At 40.8% G+C, this 15,604-nt stretch overlaps 1 protein-coding gene across 1 annotated transcript in view; it reads right to left on the reverse strand.

Annotated features, from left to right (window-relative positions):
* The window catches only part of cgnl1 (cingulin-like 1), a 33,676-nt gene that overhangs the window by 5,091 nt on the left and 12,981 nt on the right, over positions 1 to 15,604 (reverse strand). Inside the window, exons 9-14 of the mRNA XM_078249175.1 lie at positions 7,041 to 7,247; positions 6,798 to 6,902; positions 6,555 to 6,707; positions 5,899 to 6,069; positions 2,744 to 2,905; positions 2,466 to 2,555 (exon numbers count right to left, since the gene is read on the reverse strand). Coding sequence (XP_078105301.1) covers positions 2,466 to 2,555; positions 2,744 to 2,905; positions 5,899 to 6,069; positions 6,555 to 6,707; positions 6,798 to 6,902; positions 7,041 to 7,247 — 888 coding nt within the window. The remainder of the gene's footprint in view (positions 1 to 2,465; positions 2,556 to 2,743; positions 2,906 to 5,898; positions 6,070 to 6,554; positions 6,708 to 6,797; positions 6,903 to 7,040; positions 7,248 to 15,604) is intronic.

Raw genomic sequence — 15,604 nt, forward strand, 5'->3', positions numbered from 1 at the left:
TTTAAACTTGGCAACATTTTTGTATAAGGTGTGTGGATATACAACATTAAAAGGAATAGTTCAACATTTTGGAGTGCAAACATGACAAGTTGTGCTTATGTGAACATAGTAAGATTTTTTTTAAGATTTACCAGACTAGCTGTATCAGTAGCAGTATTTACTCTAAGCTAAACTAACTGGCTTATATTTAACAGACGGACAGATATCAGAGTGGTATCGTCCAACTCTCAGCAAGAAGGTGAATAAGCATATATCCCAAAATGTCGAACTATACCTTTAATATTAATCTGATGTGATCAAATATCCACTCACTGAACATGAAATCAACTCCGAGAGGCCTTACTGTATGAACATGACTGCTCAGTGATAGTCTGGTTCAAAAGAAGGGAGGATGAAAAGAAATCGATACAGCCGTGATGGTTCTTTCTTTGTGAGGGGAGCTTAGAATTGGTGATATTTTATGCCAATTAGTAGGTGACAGTGGGCTTCTCTGATGAACGATGGCCCCTATAACTGGTGCACCCAGCACAGTGCTTGAGGGAGCTGAATCAGCAGACTGGAACATACCGCGAAACTAATCTGCTTTGTGAAAGACGGCAGGAGAGGAGAGGGGAGATTACTCTCATTTAGACAGGAGAGCAGCACCTGGTGCCAGGAGAGACGCAGGTGTTCTTCCTGCTGCCTCTGCTGCAACCCCAGCACCCCTCCATCCCATAGCCATACATCCCCCCCTCTCCTCCCCACAGACATTAGAGCACAGTACACAGCACACACACACACCAGCACATACCCGCGGGTGTGTGCACTGACAAACACACACCATGAGCACTCAACCTACTCCACTCTGTCTGCACAAAGCTCGAGTGTTGCCCTGACAACCAACCTCAGCCTCATGCCGAACCAATGCCACTTTGTCACGACGCCACTCTTTCCTCCCTGCTAGGGAATTTTTCAAAAGGGAAACCATTTAGGGAGATTTTAAATACTCTACTCAACACACACTAAGCCTCTCTTGTTGTCGCTACGCACATTAATTAAAAACTTTGGCCAAAGCTTTGAGTCTGTCAGTTCCACATTGAGAGGAACCTGTAGCCAAGCCTTACAGGCCTGTGTTTGGATCTCATAGTTTTTACATTTAATATTCAGGAGATGCAAAGGTTCCATGAAACTCTGACCACAATACATACACATTTGCATTTAAACAGTAGGGTTGCAATAAAGCAGTGTTATTTAAAAAACTCCAGAACTAACATCCTCCCTCTGATTAGTAAGCACTCTTCCACAAACAAACAATCCTAAAAGCACATGTACTTTATCTAAATCTTACTTTACTGTGCCTCCGTCAGCAGCTTTATCAGGGAGGAAGGAAAACTAGAGCATTTGCTTGCGAGGATATAAAAACTGACTTCAAGCACAAGAATTGGATTTGTTCTCAAGATGAAGTTACTGAGTGTAATTTCCAAGTGAACTCCACAACCTGAAAACTTGAGACATTTGGCAACTTGCATTTTTGGCCCGAGCAGCACATTAAGAGGGGTCTTTTGTGACTGATGCATGAAAATTGGATAGGCACTCTTAGACCACGCGGGCAGGCCGCCAACATGAATGATTATGCAAGATCATCTTACAAAGCAATAACCAGTCCACTTTATCCAGACCAGAAAAAAAAACTGGGAATCCTGCGGTGTGGATATTATATGTAAAGAACACACACCTCAGAGTGAGCACATGTACCGAATCACTGATATAACACATCAACCTGCATATAAATCATTACTGAATTTACTCTTTCAGGACTATATTTGAGACCTGAAATTGTTTGGTAGAGATCACGTGTTTGTGTTGTTCAGAGATTAGTGACTGCGGTCATGATGTTAGAGAGGTGGAAGACAAAGCAGCAAGAGATCTGGATATCATTCACAGGTTGAGATGGAACAGAGACATGTCTGTGTGAACTAAAGTGTACATGGGCAGCAGGTGACCGACACAGGTGAGCAGGGATAATGAGAATGTGTTGAGAGTAGGTTTGGGCATCGTTTGGATTTTAATAATTCTGATTCCAATTCTGATTCTTCCTTTCGATTCCGGTTCTTATCGATTCTCGATTCGAGGGGTGGAGTTGAAGCGGGTCACATATCTATTTTCACAAATAAGAGGAAAAGTTTTATTTTGATTCATTGGTGGTTTGCAGTTTTACTGCTTTTTCAATGTAAAATAAAGCCACACTAGAGCGCTGCTTACTGTGCTCCAAGGCTGCAACACAACAAGCACCTGGCCGCTTCGGAAACCAAAACTTGGCCATGTTAAATTGGGAAGCGATGATCGGATTTGAAACCAAATCCTCTAAACGATTCCTAACGATTCCAATAAAGAAACGATTCTACTGGAATCGTAATTTTTTAAACGATTCCAAGTAGGAATCGGTTCTCGATGCCCAATCCTAGTTGAGAGTGTGTGTGTTGTACCTGCTCTCTTCCTCGGTCTATCCTGTCCATCAGCTGGTCTCCGCTCTGACGCTCCTCATCCAGGTCCAACTCCAGCTGAGCGACCCTTTCCTGCAAAATGAAGCCGATACATCCATACAGTCAGCGAGTGTTGCTATATGAATTTGTTTTTCTATAAATAATTGAGTGAATGTTTGAGTATCCTAAATGATGGTCATAAGGCCTTTTGCAACGATCTGACATCATCATGTCTACTAATGATAAAACCATTATCAGTGGCTTTATTTGACATTATGTACCTCCATGAGTTTGACGCGTCGAACTTTTTCGTCTTTAGCGTGGGCCTTTGTCTCAGCCTCCACCTCCAGATCATGAACCTTTTTCTTCAGCGTCGTCTCCTTGAGCACGGCCTCATCTCGTTCCCTCTGACACTGCCGCAGTTCCTCCTCCCGACGGGACAACTAAAACAAAATGCATCAACATATTTCAACACCTGAAAAATTACTGAAACATCATTGCACATTGCCTACACATTTCATTGTCCTGTGTAAATACCTAGACCAAAGATTTTGAAGATCAGTGGACCTGGTCTAGTAGGGGTTCAGGGTCTCATTAAAAGGACCCTCAGCATGGTTATAAATACTTCTTGAAAGTCCATCTCCCTGTTCAATATGTCATCTTTCTTCTTATCTTAAGTAGCCTAAGTATCTTAAGTATCACAGCTGTAGCGATGACCAACAATTTAGTTGCTGCTTAGGGAAAATATACAGTACTCTGAGTGTGACTAATGAATCCAGTGCAGCTAGATTCTCCCCGTGTTCACTCAGCAGCAGTGCCCCCCGCAGCTGTAAAATTGCCCCCATTGCTTAATGTTAAGACAAAGAAAATTCATCATCTGCCCTTATGTCTCAGCCAGAACAAATATTTGGCCATTAGTGCAGAATTATTCCATATTTCATTATGTAAATAGTACTTAAGTAAGACCTAATTTAAGCCACGGGACTAAAGCTGAGCATACAAAGACTTAGTAATAAGCGTAATGGAATATTCGTACATCGTCTCTCAAGCCCTGAATAGCAATAAGCAAGTTAAAGGATTAATAAATGACTGTACTAAGGAATTAATAAATTACATCTAGGGAGTGAAACCTGCTGTGACTTACTGCTGTCTTCTTGGACAGGCCTCTCTAAAAAGGAAAGACTTTTAAAGAAGCAGCATGTGTGTGGCCTGCACTTGTAATTTTAGTGACAGTCTGCCAAGTCCACTTGGTTGGAGGAGGACGGGGCAAGCTGGAAAAGTGGACTCACTAGGCCCAGTCCAAAGTAATCCGTTTCTCTGGAGAGGGCGAGGAGGATGTGATTCCTGCCACCACAGCTTTCACAACAATGATATCACAACACTGACATCCTCCTCTTCCTGTACACCAGCTGGACAAAGATACATCAGCATGGATGTAGACAGGAAAAAAGGATGCTGACCACGTCCTATACACTCCACTCACAAGCACACATACAGCTGAAAGCCCATTCAGATCAGTAAATACGTAAAATTGAGTGGCAGCATGTTATGCATGTCAAATAAAGGCTGAAAGTAATGACTCCAGTAGATAGTTCCTCCCAGAGAAGGAAATGTCAATACTCTAAAGCTCTCTAAAGCCAAAAATCATCTTAGCCTGCCAAGTCCTCTATTAAAAAGGTACCCAGCGAAGTTTTCATTATAAAACAGACACAGTTTTGTTTACAGGGTTAGAGTCAGGGTACATTGTGAGTATCCTTAATGCCTAACAAACATGATGAATGCATTTCCTAGCTCGAAAACATTTTCACACACACCCCTTTTTTAATGTTTTGAAATCTGCAGTGTTTACGGTTATCTTCTTCTCCTTCTTTATTGGCACACTGCATCCTTTTGGGGCACATTACCTCGAGCAACTGTGCAATCAGCAGTACTGTATTTCATTACTGTTGATTGCACAGTAATGTAACATTACTTCACAGCCCCACTAGTGGTTCAAAAACTGTTTTTTTTTTTTGTTTCATCCTCTTTTCTTTTACATGACCACATACAATATCAACACACTGAACACACACAATTATGCAAGTGATTAATTAATCGAAATTAATCGCATGCATAATTAACGGTGCCTGAACCGATACTTTTTAAGAAAGTAAAAAAAAGAAAAGAAAAAAAAGGGTACTAAACAACAGTTAGTGACATTAAAGAACGGCTTGTTTATTGCTAAGGCCATATGGTCAAAATTAAATGTTTAATAATAATGTATAACAATAACTTATTTCACTAGTAAATTGCTGTTGAACGACAAAAACAACAACCAGATGGTAAAGGACATTTACAATAACTTCAAATGCACCACGAAGCTGTAGTTTACCAGTTTCATTGAACGCACCGTCTGTGTCGTTTTTCCGACGGCAGCTGCAGATTGTTACATCCCGGTGTTGAATCCTCTACAGTAAAACACAGTCAAACTTTACACCGTTTAGCGTTAGCTGTCAGCATTTTAACCGTGTTCAATCCAGCTACTAGCTAGCGGTAGGCTAACGTTAGCTGCTGTTGAGTATAGTGTTAACTAGCGTCATGTGCAGCGGTGTTTGTGTTTCAGAGCAACAGAGAGAAGCGCAGACATATCAGTGGCACCAGATTTCGGTAGCCAGGGTTGGCAGGAAGAAGATTTTTACAAGTAAATGTTCCAATTAATAATCCAGTCAGCACATTCTCGTCTCCCTCCTTCATTTTACAGTCCAATGGTGGCTAGAACGGCTCCGGGTCAAACGTCAATATGGAATGGATTAATCTGCATTATTTTTTTTAACGCGTTATTTTTTCTCAGATTAATTAATTGAAATTAACGCATTATTTTGACAGCCCTAATAACTACATAAAACAGCATAAGCCATCCTCTTTCTAACATAAATTATTCACATACATCGGTTCCTATGCTCAACAAAAACATTCTTTACATTCTTAACTGCTGACAAAGATAAATTGCTTGAATGCAACAATGCAGTGGTCTCAGGTTGTGAAGTTTCACCATTATGGTGCTGTGGCCACATCAATGTATTATGAAGGAATTCTCCACATTTCCATTTTAATTCTAGCTGAGAATAAAGAACAGAGATTTTCTATGCCTTTACTCGGCTCAACTGCTTCACTTTAATATTATGTTTTGGGTTTAAGAGGACAGCAGGGAGCAGAAATACGTGATAAGTGATGACATCACTCTCTGAAAGGAGAGGATGATGTTGGCTGGAGGAGTCAAACTGGTTGAAAAACAATGGCTCATCATCTGCTGTTCTGCATGGGAGGGCTCAGTTGGGCTGACTAATGATGGCCTTGATTTAACCACTCTGACCATGACAGCGGTGTCAGCATTCAAATCTGTGACTCTTTTCTGAGGGCCCATAACGTTAGATGAGGCTGACGTAGCACACTGTACCTCTTCTTGCAGGATGTTGGTAGCCAGTAGGCACTTCTCCAGCTCCTGTCCTCGCTCCTTCAGAAGCCTCTGCAGATCTGTCAGCTCCCTACGGTTGTTCTCTTTATAAATATCAATCTGTTCCTGGAGCTCCAGAGTGGATGACTGGGACGCCACCACAATATCATTCATCTGCAGGCACAGTGAGGTAGAGTGCAGGGCGAGAGACAGAAAGAAATGTGAGGAAAAACATGCATTGAATCCACATATCCAACCTAAATCCTTTAGAATCCCTTAATTTAAAAAATGTTCTTCAGTCACTCTTACTATTTCTGCCCTGATGAAAACACTGAGGTCAAAACGAGTTGGCATTTCAAACCAACATGACTGACTCCATAAATGTTTAATATACCATTTCTCCTGGCTTTGCCCAAGAGTGCCCAAAGAACTTTCTGTAATTGGTTTCATTTTTCATCTTCAGGAGCAATATTATGTTCTCTGGACTGACTGCATGTGAAACTGAAGGAGCACTGGCCTCCGCATTGTTTAAATAACCGATTATTTAATAACTACTCAACACAACTCTTTGCTACAAAATCTGCTATCTGAGAAAAACTCTACCTATGCGTTGCCTGTTAGGATAAATGTTACTGTACTATAGACTCAAGTACACTCACCTCCCTCTGAAGTTTCTCCACTGTGCGGTCCAGCAGCCTCCTCTCATCCTCCATGTCATTCTTCATGTGCTTGAACTGCTCCTTCTGAGTCCTCTCTTCTTGTAACCTCGCCTCCAACTCCTTGTGTTCAGTGCTCAGTTTGGAAAAGTTCCTCTATAGAAGGATACAATATTAAAAATGGCAAACCGTCCATGTGATAGAAATTTCTCTACAGGCAGTGTAGCGCAGTGTTGCTGATCTCACCTGCACATCCTCCAACCGAATGGTCAACGCTCGATTGGCATGCGACATCTCCTCTTCTTGCTCCTTAATTTCAGCCAAAGATTCTTCCAATTGCTTTTTCTCTCTCTGTTAAGCAGACATTGGCATATAAGACTTTCATATAGTATAAGACATTGGCAGTGTAGAACAAAACCAGATTATAATAAAATAAAACTAGCAGCAGTTGAGTGACCGACTTCCTCTTCATACATCTTGACCCCTCACCTCCATTCGGCCAGCTCTTTCCCCCTGCCTGCTCTCCTGTAGCTTGGCATCATCGATGATGCGGTTGAGTTTGGCCACCTCATTTTCCAGCTCCTGTGCCCGCCTGCGCAGCCGCTCGGCCTCTTGAGTCAGCCGTCCTGCTTGGCCCTCCACTGCACCCTTGGCTGCCTCCACTTCAGCCTTCTCACGGACCACTGCTGCGCTGCTCTGCAAATCAGAACAAGACACAAGGCTTCAGTACAAAGGAAGCAGGAGTCTGTGACACTCATCAGAAAAACAACGATGCATGATGGAACATTTGAGACTCTCTCCAACAAACACCTCACGCAACAAAAAGCTTTTTGAAGCGCTCAGTTTCTCACTGAACCTTTGTTGCTGTGGAGACACAGAAAAACAATGTCCTCCTGTAATTCTCTCACACTTCATAATAAAGCACAAATGCAGGCAACTCAATCTGAGCTTTCATTAGCCTGTTAACTGAGGTCCATACAATGTCAGCAGGCTAGCAAGGCAGATCTGCTAGTCTCTAGATTCTAAGTTTTTCCACCTGACATACTGCAGTGAGGTGGCGTTTTCTTTTTCTTTTTAGATCAATTTTTTAGCACCATTTATCATTCAGACATACAGACCAAATTCCACAATATGTGCCAGGTAATGTCAGATGGTGCATAGAACAGATAAACAAATCGAACAAGAACAAAAACCCTCTCCCACCCCCCACCCTCTGCGATCTCGGGGAAAACAAAAGCAACAGACAAACCTCTCGTTCTTGTGGCGCTGAGGTCATTAGGTCTGATATTTGTGCTGCTGTGCTTTTCCATAGGTTGATAGTTGATGACTTGGCTTTGTTAATCTTGCTGTAGAGAGCTCAAGCATAACTATGTCTAGAAAATACACTAACCACTGTTTTATATAAAGCGAGTGGGGGGGAGGGGGGAGCCAGCATTGAGCCATCATTTTCTTGGTTGCAGTTGAGCCAGCTAGCCAAATCTCCCTCTGTCTCTCAAGCAGGTGTAATTTAGAGTCATCATTAAGTAACAAAACAATCGGGTCAGTAGGAATTCGACATCCTATCACATCAGATATTATTGATGTTGTTTTATTCCAGAACTCATGCACCTGGTCACACTCCCAGACCATATGCAGTAAAGTTCCAGTTTGTTCAGGTTGACAGAATGTACAATAGGGAGTGGGAATGGTTTTCGAGACGTATCTCTTCTGAGGAGTCCAATATGTCCTATGGCATATGTTGAAGTGGATATACTGGTGATTTGGGTTCTTGGAACAGTGGAAAATGTCCCAAACTGCCTCCCAATTAATTGTGTTCCCCTCAGGGCTCAGCTCTCGTTCCCATTTTGTGAGGTGGCGTTTTAGACAAGTCTTGAGACAAGCGCCTGCAGTGGCAGAGACAGAGTTAATGGGGAGAACTGTGAGCTCTTCCTGTACTCAAATATATGAATGAAGAGTGTGCTTTGGCTCTGACATTTCAGGGTGGAGTGTTGTGCAGGAGGCAGACGGAAATACATGTCTGTGCGACAGGAGACAGACAAAGAAAACTGACAACAACCACGACCATGACTCAATCCGTACGACATAACAGGTTTCAGTCACGATGACACCCTTTCAGTAAACAAAAAAAAACTGGTTTGTTATTGTCATTCTTAAATTTGTAGTACAGCACACTGTCCTGCTAAATTACATTGCAAGCAGCAGAAAGAAGAAATCCTAAAAATGTGGGTTCCTTTGATATTGATATATCATATGTGTCCCTTTTTAAAAAGCACACAGAAACAGGTTATCATAGCAGACTTTAAAAGCAGGTAAAAGTGTATAGTTTTGTGAGTTATAGCATAGTGTAGTAGTGTCACGGGGTATTTGAAGGAGGTTATGAAGATGGTAACTTATTTACAAATGGAAAATTTAGTTTCTGCTGAAATCCAAAGTCCACTACTCTTCACCCCTTAATTCCATTTGTGACTAATTTGAAAGGAGCTCGTGGATCAGCTTGCCGTCATGGTGCGTACATGCAGTCACCTCCTGTACTAGTAAGGTGAAGAGTGCCTCCCTGTTTCAGTTGCAGCAGGCCAGTCAGACCTGTTTCCCCTGTCTCCACAGAGCCGCCCTCATCTCTGCCTGACTGGGTCATTTAGTTAGGTCAAAGGAGCCAGGAGCTCTGTACAGACTCAATACTGCCAAATACAGAGATAAACCTCTCAAGATTAGCCAAACAAATGAGAATTCATGCTCAACAGCAAATAGCAGTCAAATAATAGAAGACTGTATGGTAACTAAAACACAATTGCAAACACTGCAGATCTTATATAAAATAAGCTGTAAATATTAGAAACAACTTCTCAGTAGCAGCACCACAAACTACAGTATTACAGCCAAAATTACCATCAAGTTGAATCAACACTTCTAAAATAGTTTCAACAAAAACTGAGTAAGTATTAATATCAAACTCCATTCAAGTTTAGCTCGATATACCGGTTTACTTGTACAAAATGGCAACTGACAGAGGAAAACGTTTGCAATTGTAGCTGCAGTTTGGGCCCAGGCGAGTGGGTCTCTTGTGACATGTTGGGTTACAGCAGCTTCCTCATGTTGCTTTGACAACTTGCATATCAGTGTTTCCAATGGGGTTGGGCAGGATGCAGCGCTAAACACTGCTTTCACTACAATAATAAGTATTGACAGTGTGTGTCAGTGCTCCATTTTAGTTCGGCCCTCACACCTCGCTGCCTGTCCCATTTCCCACATTGTGTCATACCAGTTAAAAACATGGACAAAGCCACCCAGCCAGAAAGAGGAAGACCCTACTGCTGCCTGTGAGAGGAAGCGGGAGGGGATGCAGTGACGTTAGCCTCTTTTTATTAGACTTTACCTTCTGCAACTCAGATTTATTTGGAGTGATTTTAATTGACCTGCATTATGATCGGTTATATTTATGACAGATCATCAGCTGTGGAAAGATCTAAGACATAAATGTCACCTCTAATATTACAATCACGTACCTGAGAACCATTAATATTTCCTATTAGCCAACTAATTTCTTATACATTCAATTTCTTATGAGGCTATACTATCTTTCTTGTGCACTCCTACAAAGTTAATCATTCATTAAAAGTGTTAAAGTGTTATTAAAGCTTACCTAACAAGCAACGAAGGATAAGGACTAACAAAACAATCACTTTATCATCATTTGTCCATTTAATAATGTTCTTTATCCCCTCTTTAAATATCAATTTAACAAAGAGACTGACAACACAAGCTGACTGTAGTGTATTAGTACAATATCATAAAAAGTATGTCTTTTTTCACCACTCTACACTAACTCAAAGTTTGACTTGGTATCTTGTTTGTATTCAAACTGTTTGTGTAAAGTTGCACATTAACTTTGTTCAGTCTTTGAAGCGCTCCATGAATGCTGGAGTATGTGTCTCAGGTCGTGTGCTGTGGTGAAATCTTGGCACTCAGTTATTCCCACCAAATAAGCTTCCAGCATAACAAAAGAGCTGATGTCCTAAATATAAATACATTTGCAACAAACCTGCAACAAAAATCTGCAACCAAACAGAGTGTAGATTGTTTTTCTACACATTCATTCCATATTTCAGAGAACTGTATTTTCTATAAATGCCAGCAAGCTCAATCCCTTTATCAAGTATACAGACAACACCATAATACTGCACATACACTTTCATAAAGACATTTGAGCTACAAGTAACCAAGTTCAAATACAACTCTGAGAGACCCACTATGAGCAGGTAAAGAGGTAATATCATTCAGAATTACTGCAAACCCAGATAGTTTGTCCACATTAAGACATTTTGCCACAAAGCCATCTTCTTACATGTGGTCATTTTCTTCCCTCCCCATTCCTGATGTTGCTCTGCTTGTGCTTTGTTTTCCTTTTTTGAGGACAAACATGTTGAAGGTTAACTTTTGCGCACTACAAACCAAACTGTACGATTCTCTCTTTTTTTAGACCAATTGTTGCAAAACCATAACCTCCACCTTACCATCACCTGCAGATTGCACTACTGATTCAACACAGGAAGCCTCAACATCCACCTGCTGTCTCTGCACTACCACAAGCATCTATAGTTTATCTGTTTCTAGTTGTCTTTTCATTGAAATACATGTTATTACCTTACAACTTTAGTCTAAACAAAGATATTATAGCTTTGCACAGGTGCAAAAATATGCATGGCAGGCTATAATGAGCCTTTTAACTATAGACCAGCTACACTTGTATTTTATGTTTATTGGCTACTTAGCAGCTTACGGTTTGGGTGGCTGGAGATAAAATGTCACCGATCCTGTTTTTCCCTTAACCTGGGTTTTAGCTGACAGCTGAAGTGAAGTAGCCTTTGTTTCCTTTGACGGAAGAAGGCTACAAATCCAAACATGACATAATAAAATAAAAAACTGTCCAAGGTCATTAAGAGTACACGTCATTTCATGTATGGTTTCACATAACCCTCATATCAGGGAAAGAAATATAAAAAAAAGTCCTTGGCAGTGTGGAAGCCTTTATTTGCTTTGCCAGCACAAAGTGTGTGTTACAAATACAACAGCATTCTTCATTAAAGAATGTACCCAGACCTGAGGTTAACTGAACAGAAGGCCTGTCATGGAGTGAAAGGAAGGATTGAAGTAGAAATTAAAACTCGACATCCGAGAAGCTTTGGCATCTCTTTGGTCAAATGAGGACGGTAACCAAATCTTGTCATGTACTCAGAGAAATGGAATCAAAAACCAGCTTTTAAAAGAGTCTCTGTGCAAAGCCAAACTGCAAGCTTGCAGAGATGTTTGGATATAACAGGGTATTATAGAGACTGGTGAGATTGTGCCGTAAGAGACATTGACGTTTCTAAATTAAAAATAAAAAGAGAATTTAAGAAAATTGCTTCCTAAAAATAATTTTTGTTTTGTTTTCTAAAAGTCCCAAGTCCTCCTTAGAGTGACCTTAAAGTGTCACATTTAACTCTTTGGGATCCACCTGTTGACACCACAAACACTATTTCCTGACAACTACACCCACAACTGCAATCGTCATATAAATAAGCATGGCTGTAAGACATAAACATGTTTTCATGTGCCTTCATCACAGTGCACCTAGCTTGCAAGATTAGTAAACTACTTATTCTTTAGAAAAAAAGCGAACACGGCATATTGAAATCCTTTGAGGAAATGGTAGAGCAATTTGGAATCCCTAAAGTCTAAAGTATTTAGATATTTGCAACTTCACCATCTGTTCTTCAGCCCAGAAGGCAACAGACTGTTTAGATAAGGTGATGTTGAAAGATGGAAAAGGTCATGAGGCTTCTGAGTATTATTCTATGCTTACTGTATGCAAAACCTGGGGGATAGAGCCTTCAAAAAGACATGGGAAAGGGATCTGAGTATTACATTGGATGATGAGGAGTGGAACAGAATCTGTAGGAATATTTAAAATATGTCACGCGATGTGAAGGTGGACCTCATTCTGTTCAAGATTATGCATCACTTCTGTTGGACTCCCTCTAGATTGTTTAGAATTGGTCTGAAAGATAGACAAAATTGTTGGAAATGTAAGACAGAGGACGGCCAATTACTTCATGTCCTATGGTCCGGTGATTTTGTTACTCTTTGGTTGAATGGTCTTCAATATTGTAGTTACTGTGTCATCTTTTCTTGATTCTTGTCTGTGCGGGTGGTGATGATGATGAAAGGGGGAGGGGGATATATTCATGTTGCGAATTGTATGTTTATAAAAAAATTAAAAAAAATAATGTTAAATCACAAAAAAAGAAAAAAGTGAACATACTATCGGAAGTGATCTGGAGCGGAGGGTATCCATGTTCTCAGGGCTGCACACAAAAAAACCATTTCACATAATTTTACTAGTTTTTCACTCCCTGGCCATCAGTACAGTCACTTACTGAATGAATCCCAAAACCTGTAAGAGCACTTCCTGTAATAAAGGCAGAATTATATTTAATAGCAATCATTTATTTTTGGGTTTCTTGAGGCCAGATTTGATTAAACTGGGTCCTGTGCTCACCACTTTGGAGTTATTAAAAACTCCAGGATAATCTAATACAGAGTCTTTTATTTCTGTAAAATATTCAGCAAAGATCTGTAAATCCATTGATTTTCCAATGTAAAACTGGGTGATGCAATGTGAAGGCATAATACGGTATAAAGTACTGCATCAGATGTAGCACTTCTTAAAACTAATTACATTTTTACAGAGTATTTATCAAAATTAAGAATGTTAGTTGAGTGTGACTCAAAACTTTGACTTTCAGGCTTCACAGTGCCAATAAAATCATGAACTGCTATCCTGGCTAAAACTCAATCAAAGACAAAGAGGGGAGAAAACTCCTTTTCCATTTCTTCAGGCCAAAGGCCAAAAAAGACAAGGTTTGAATAAACATGTGAGCGAGAGAAGGAACGCCCAAAATCCACATCCCACACAACAGTAAAAGTGTGGAGACTAACAACTCAAACATGGAGATCTCAGGCCAAGCTATACACATTAACGGTGAAGTCCAAATTCATGTTCTGAATAGTTGGCATAGTTACAAATACAAGATCAAAATGTAATGTAAAATAATAACAGGCCGCTGGATTCTGGTTAATTAATTCATGGTCATGTGGATTACAAAAAAGGCAGAACATCAAAACATTGTCAAAAAACATGTAAAAAAATGAACAATCGCCTACAACGTCACAATAAGACACACTGACTGCCTTTAAAAGCACTGTTTGATGAATGCAACCGCTCAGGTTTTAACTAGGGCAGCACAATTAATTGCAATTTTATCAAAATCGCAATATGGACTAGTGCAATATCCAAGTCGCAGAGGGGGGTAGCGCAATATTTGTTAAAGGCGATGTGTCAAACCATTCTAAAGTATTGTGGTGCTACAGAGATGTCCCAGCCTACAAATCCTATCCTACAGACTAACGAAAAAAATCTTTGTTAATTTTTTTGGTTTTCATATTTTTCAATGAAAATGAGAATGATACAAAAATGACAATTCCCTCCAATATCGTGAATTATAACGCAATCGTGATATCAGTCAAAATAATCACAATTAAATATTTTCCTTATATCGTGTGGCCTTAGTTTTAACCACTAGTCTCAAATGTTCTTGGTCATCCCTATGGGAGATGTGTATTTAACTTGACTCCTGCAAGTTGTTTTGGCAGATTATGCTTCCACCACATCAGTGCTCACAGGCAGTGAGGTAAAGGAACAACTAGTCTTGCATTGTCAGACCTCCAGATCTCCACAGCGCTACAGAGTTAGGAACAACAAACACTTAAATCCAGCCACAGCCTGGTTTCACACGAATGTGACCATCATATGGCCGTGCAGCAAATGCTACTATATTTAGTTCCCCTTTTTAAAAGTGTCATCAAACTACAAAGTTATCATTAAAGCTATTTGAAAACCAATACGGATAAATGGCTAACTCCTTGCCATCTCTGTCAAGATCCAGAAACTCTCCCCATCATTTCCTTCCTCACTCTCTGCCCTGCGTCTCCTTCCTCCTCTTTCCAGTCGCCTGCTAAATCAGCTACTAAAGCTACGCTGGGAAATATAGTGCTATCATCAAACACACAGACTCATGCGGGAGTCTTTACTTTCAAAACAAGCCCGAGGGGGAACTCTTCTCTGAGCCACGTAAGTTTGATGATCAGACAGTGAGACTTTAGTTCACACACTGGCAGAGATTACTCGAGAGGCAGGCTGAGATATGGCCGAGAATGGCACAGGCCAGAAAATGAATTGTGTTGGGTGAGCGCGGAATCACTACGGAGTCTTGTGTGGAAACTGTGGAGTTAGGAAATGAAAAAATACAGCAATTGGGATTGAGGTTACTGATGAGAGCGTGATAACAATGTGGCCATGTTACACACTGTGGCTCGAGGCTGTAGGTGAAACATAACAAGAGCTGGAAATGGTGTGATAAGCACAAGGCTCTGTCTTTACAGTTAGGAAGGGAGAGTACAGCTGAGACCTATTAAAGCCTCTGACACTGAGAATCCGGAGCGCTGCAGAGATGGAGATGCAACTGCAGCACCCTGAAGAGGCATAAATGAAAAGATCCGAGCCTCTCCCGCAGGTCGGAGCGGGTGCACTGTAACAGAGCTGGAGCTGAGTGAAGAAGGAGGTCTGCAGGGTGCACATTCTCCACTTTGACCCCGACATTCCTGGAAACAGACCCTTCTCTCTCTACTCACCACACCTCATCTTTCCACATTCTTTGCATACCAGCACATGCTGACAAGATCAAATCCACTTCTAAATGTGCAGACACCTTTTGTTACAGAGCATTTAAGAACTCAGGTAAGTATTCCTTAAAATAAGCAAATTCACATCTCCTCAAGAAAGTATGAACACGATTTTTCATCCTTGATAAAATTCCAGATTTGAGCTCATTGAAAACACAATGCAGCTTTCAATTTAAGACACAAAACAGGCCCCCCGCTCCTTTCAGGGGGTCAGCCACGCATCCCCTTTTCTACAGCACACTGACCCACTTATTCAGCATGTCCCAACCCCC

Source organism: Sander vitreus, chromosome 1 (assembly GCF_031162955.1).
Source record: "Sander vitreus isolate 19-12246 chromosome 1, sanVit1, whole genome shotgun sequence".
Lineage (NCBI taxonomy): Eukaryota > Metazoa > Chordata > Actinopteri > Perciformes > Percidae > Sander > Sander vitreus.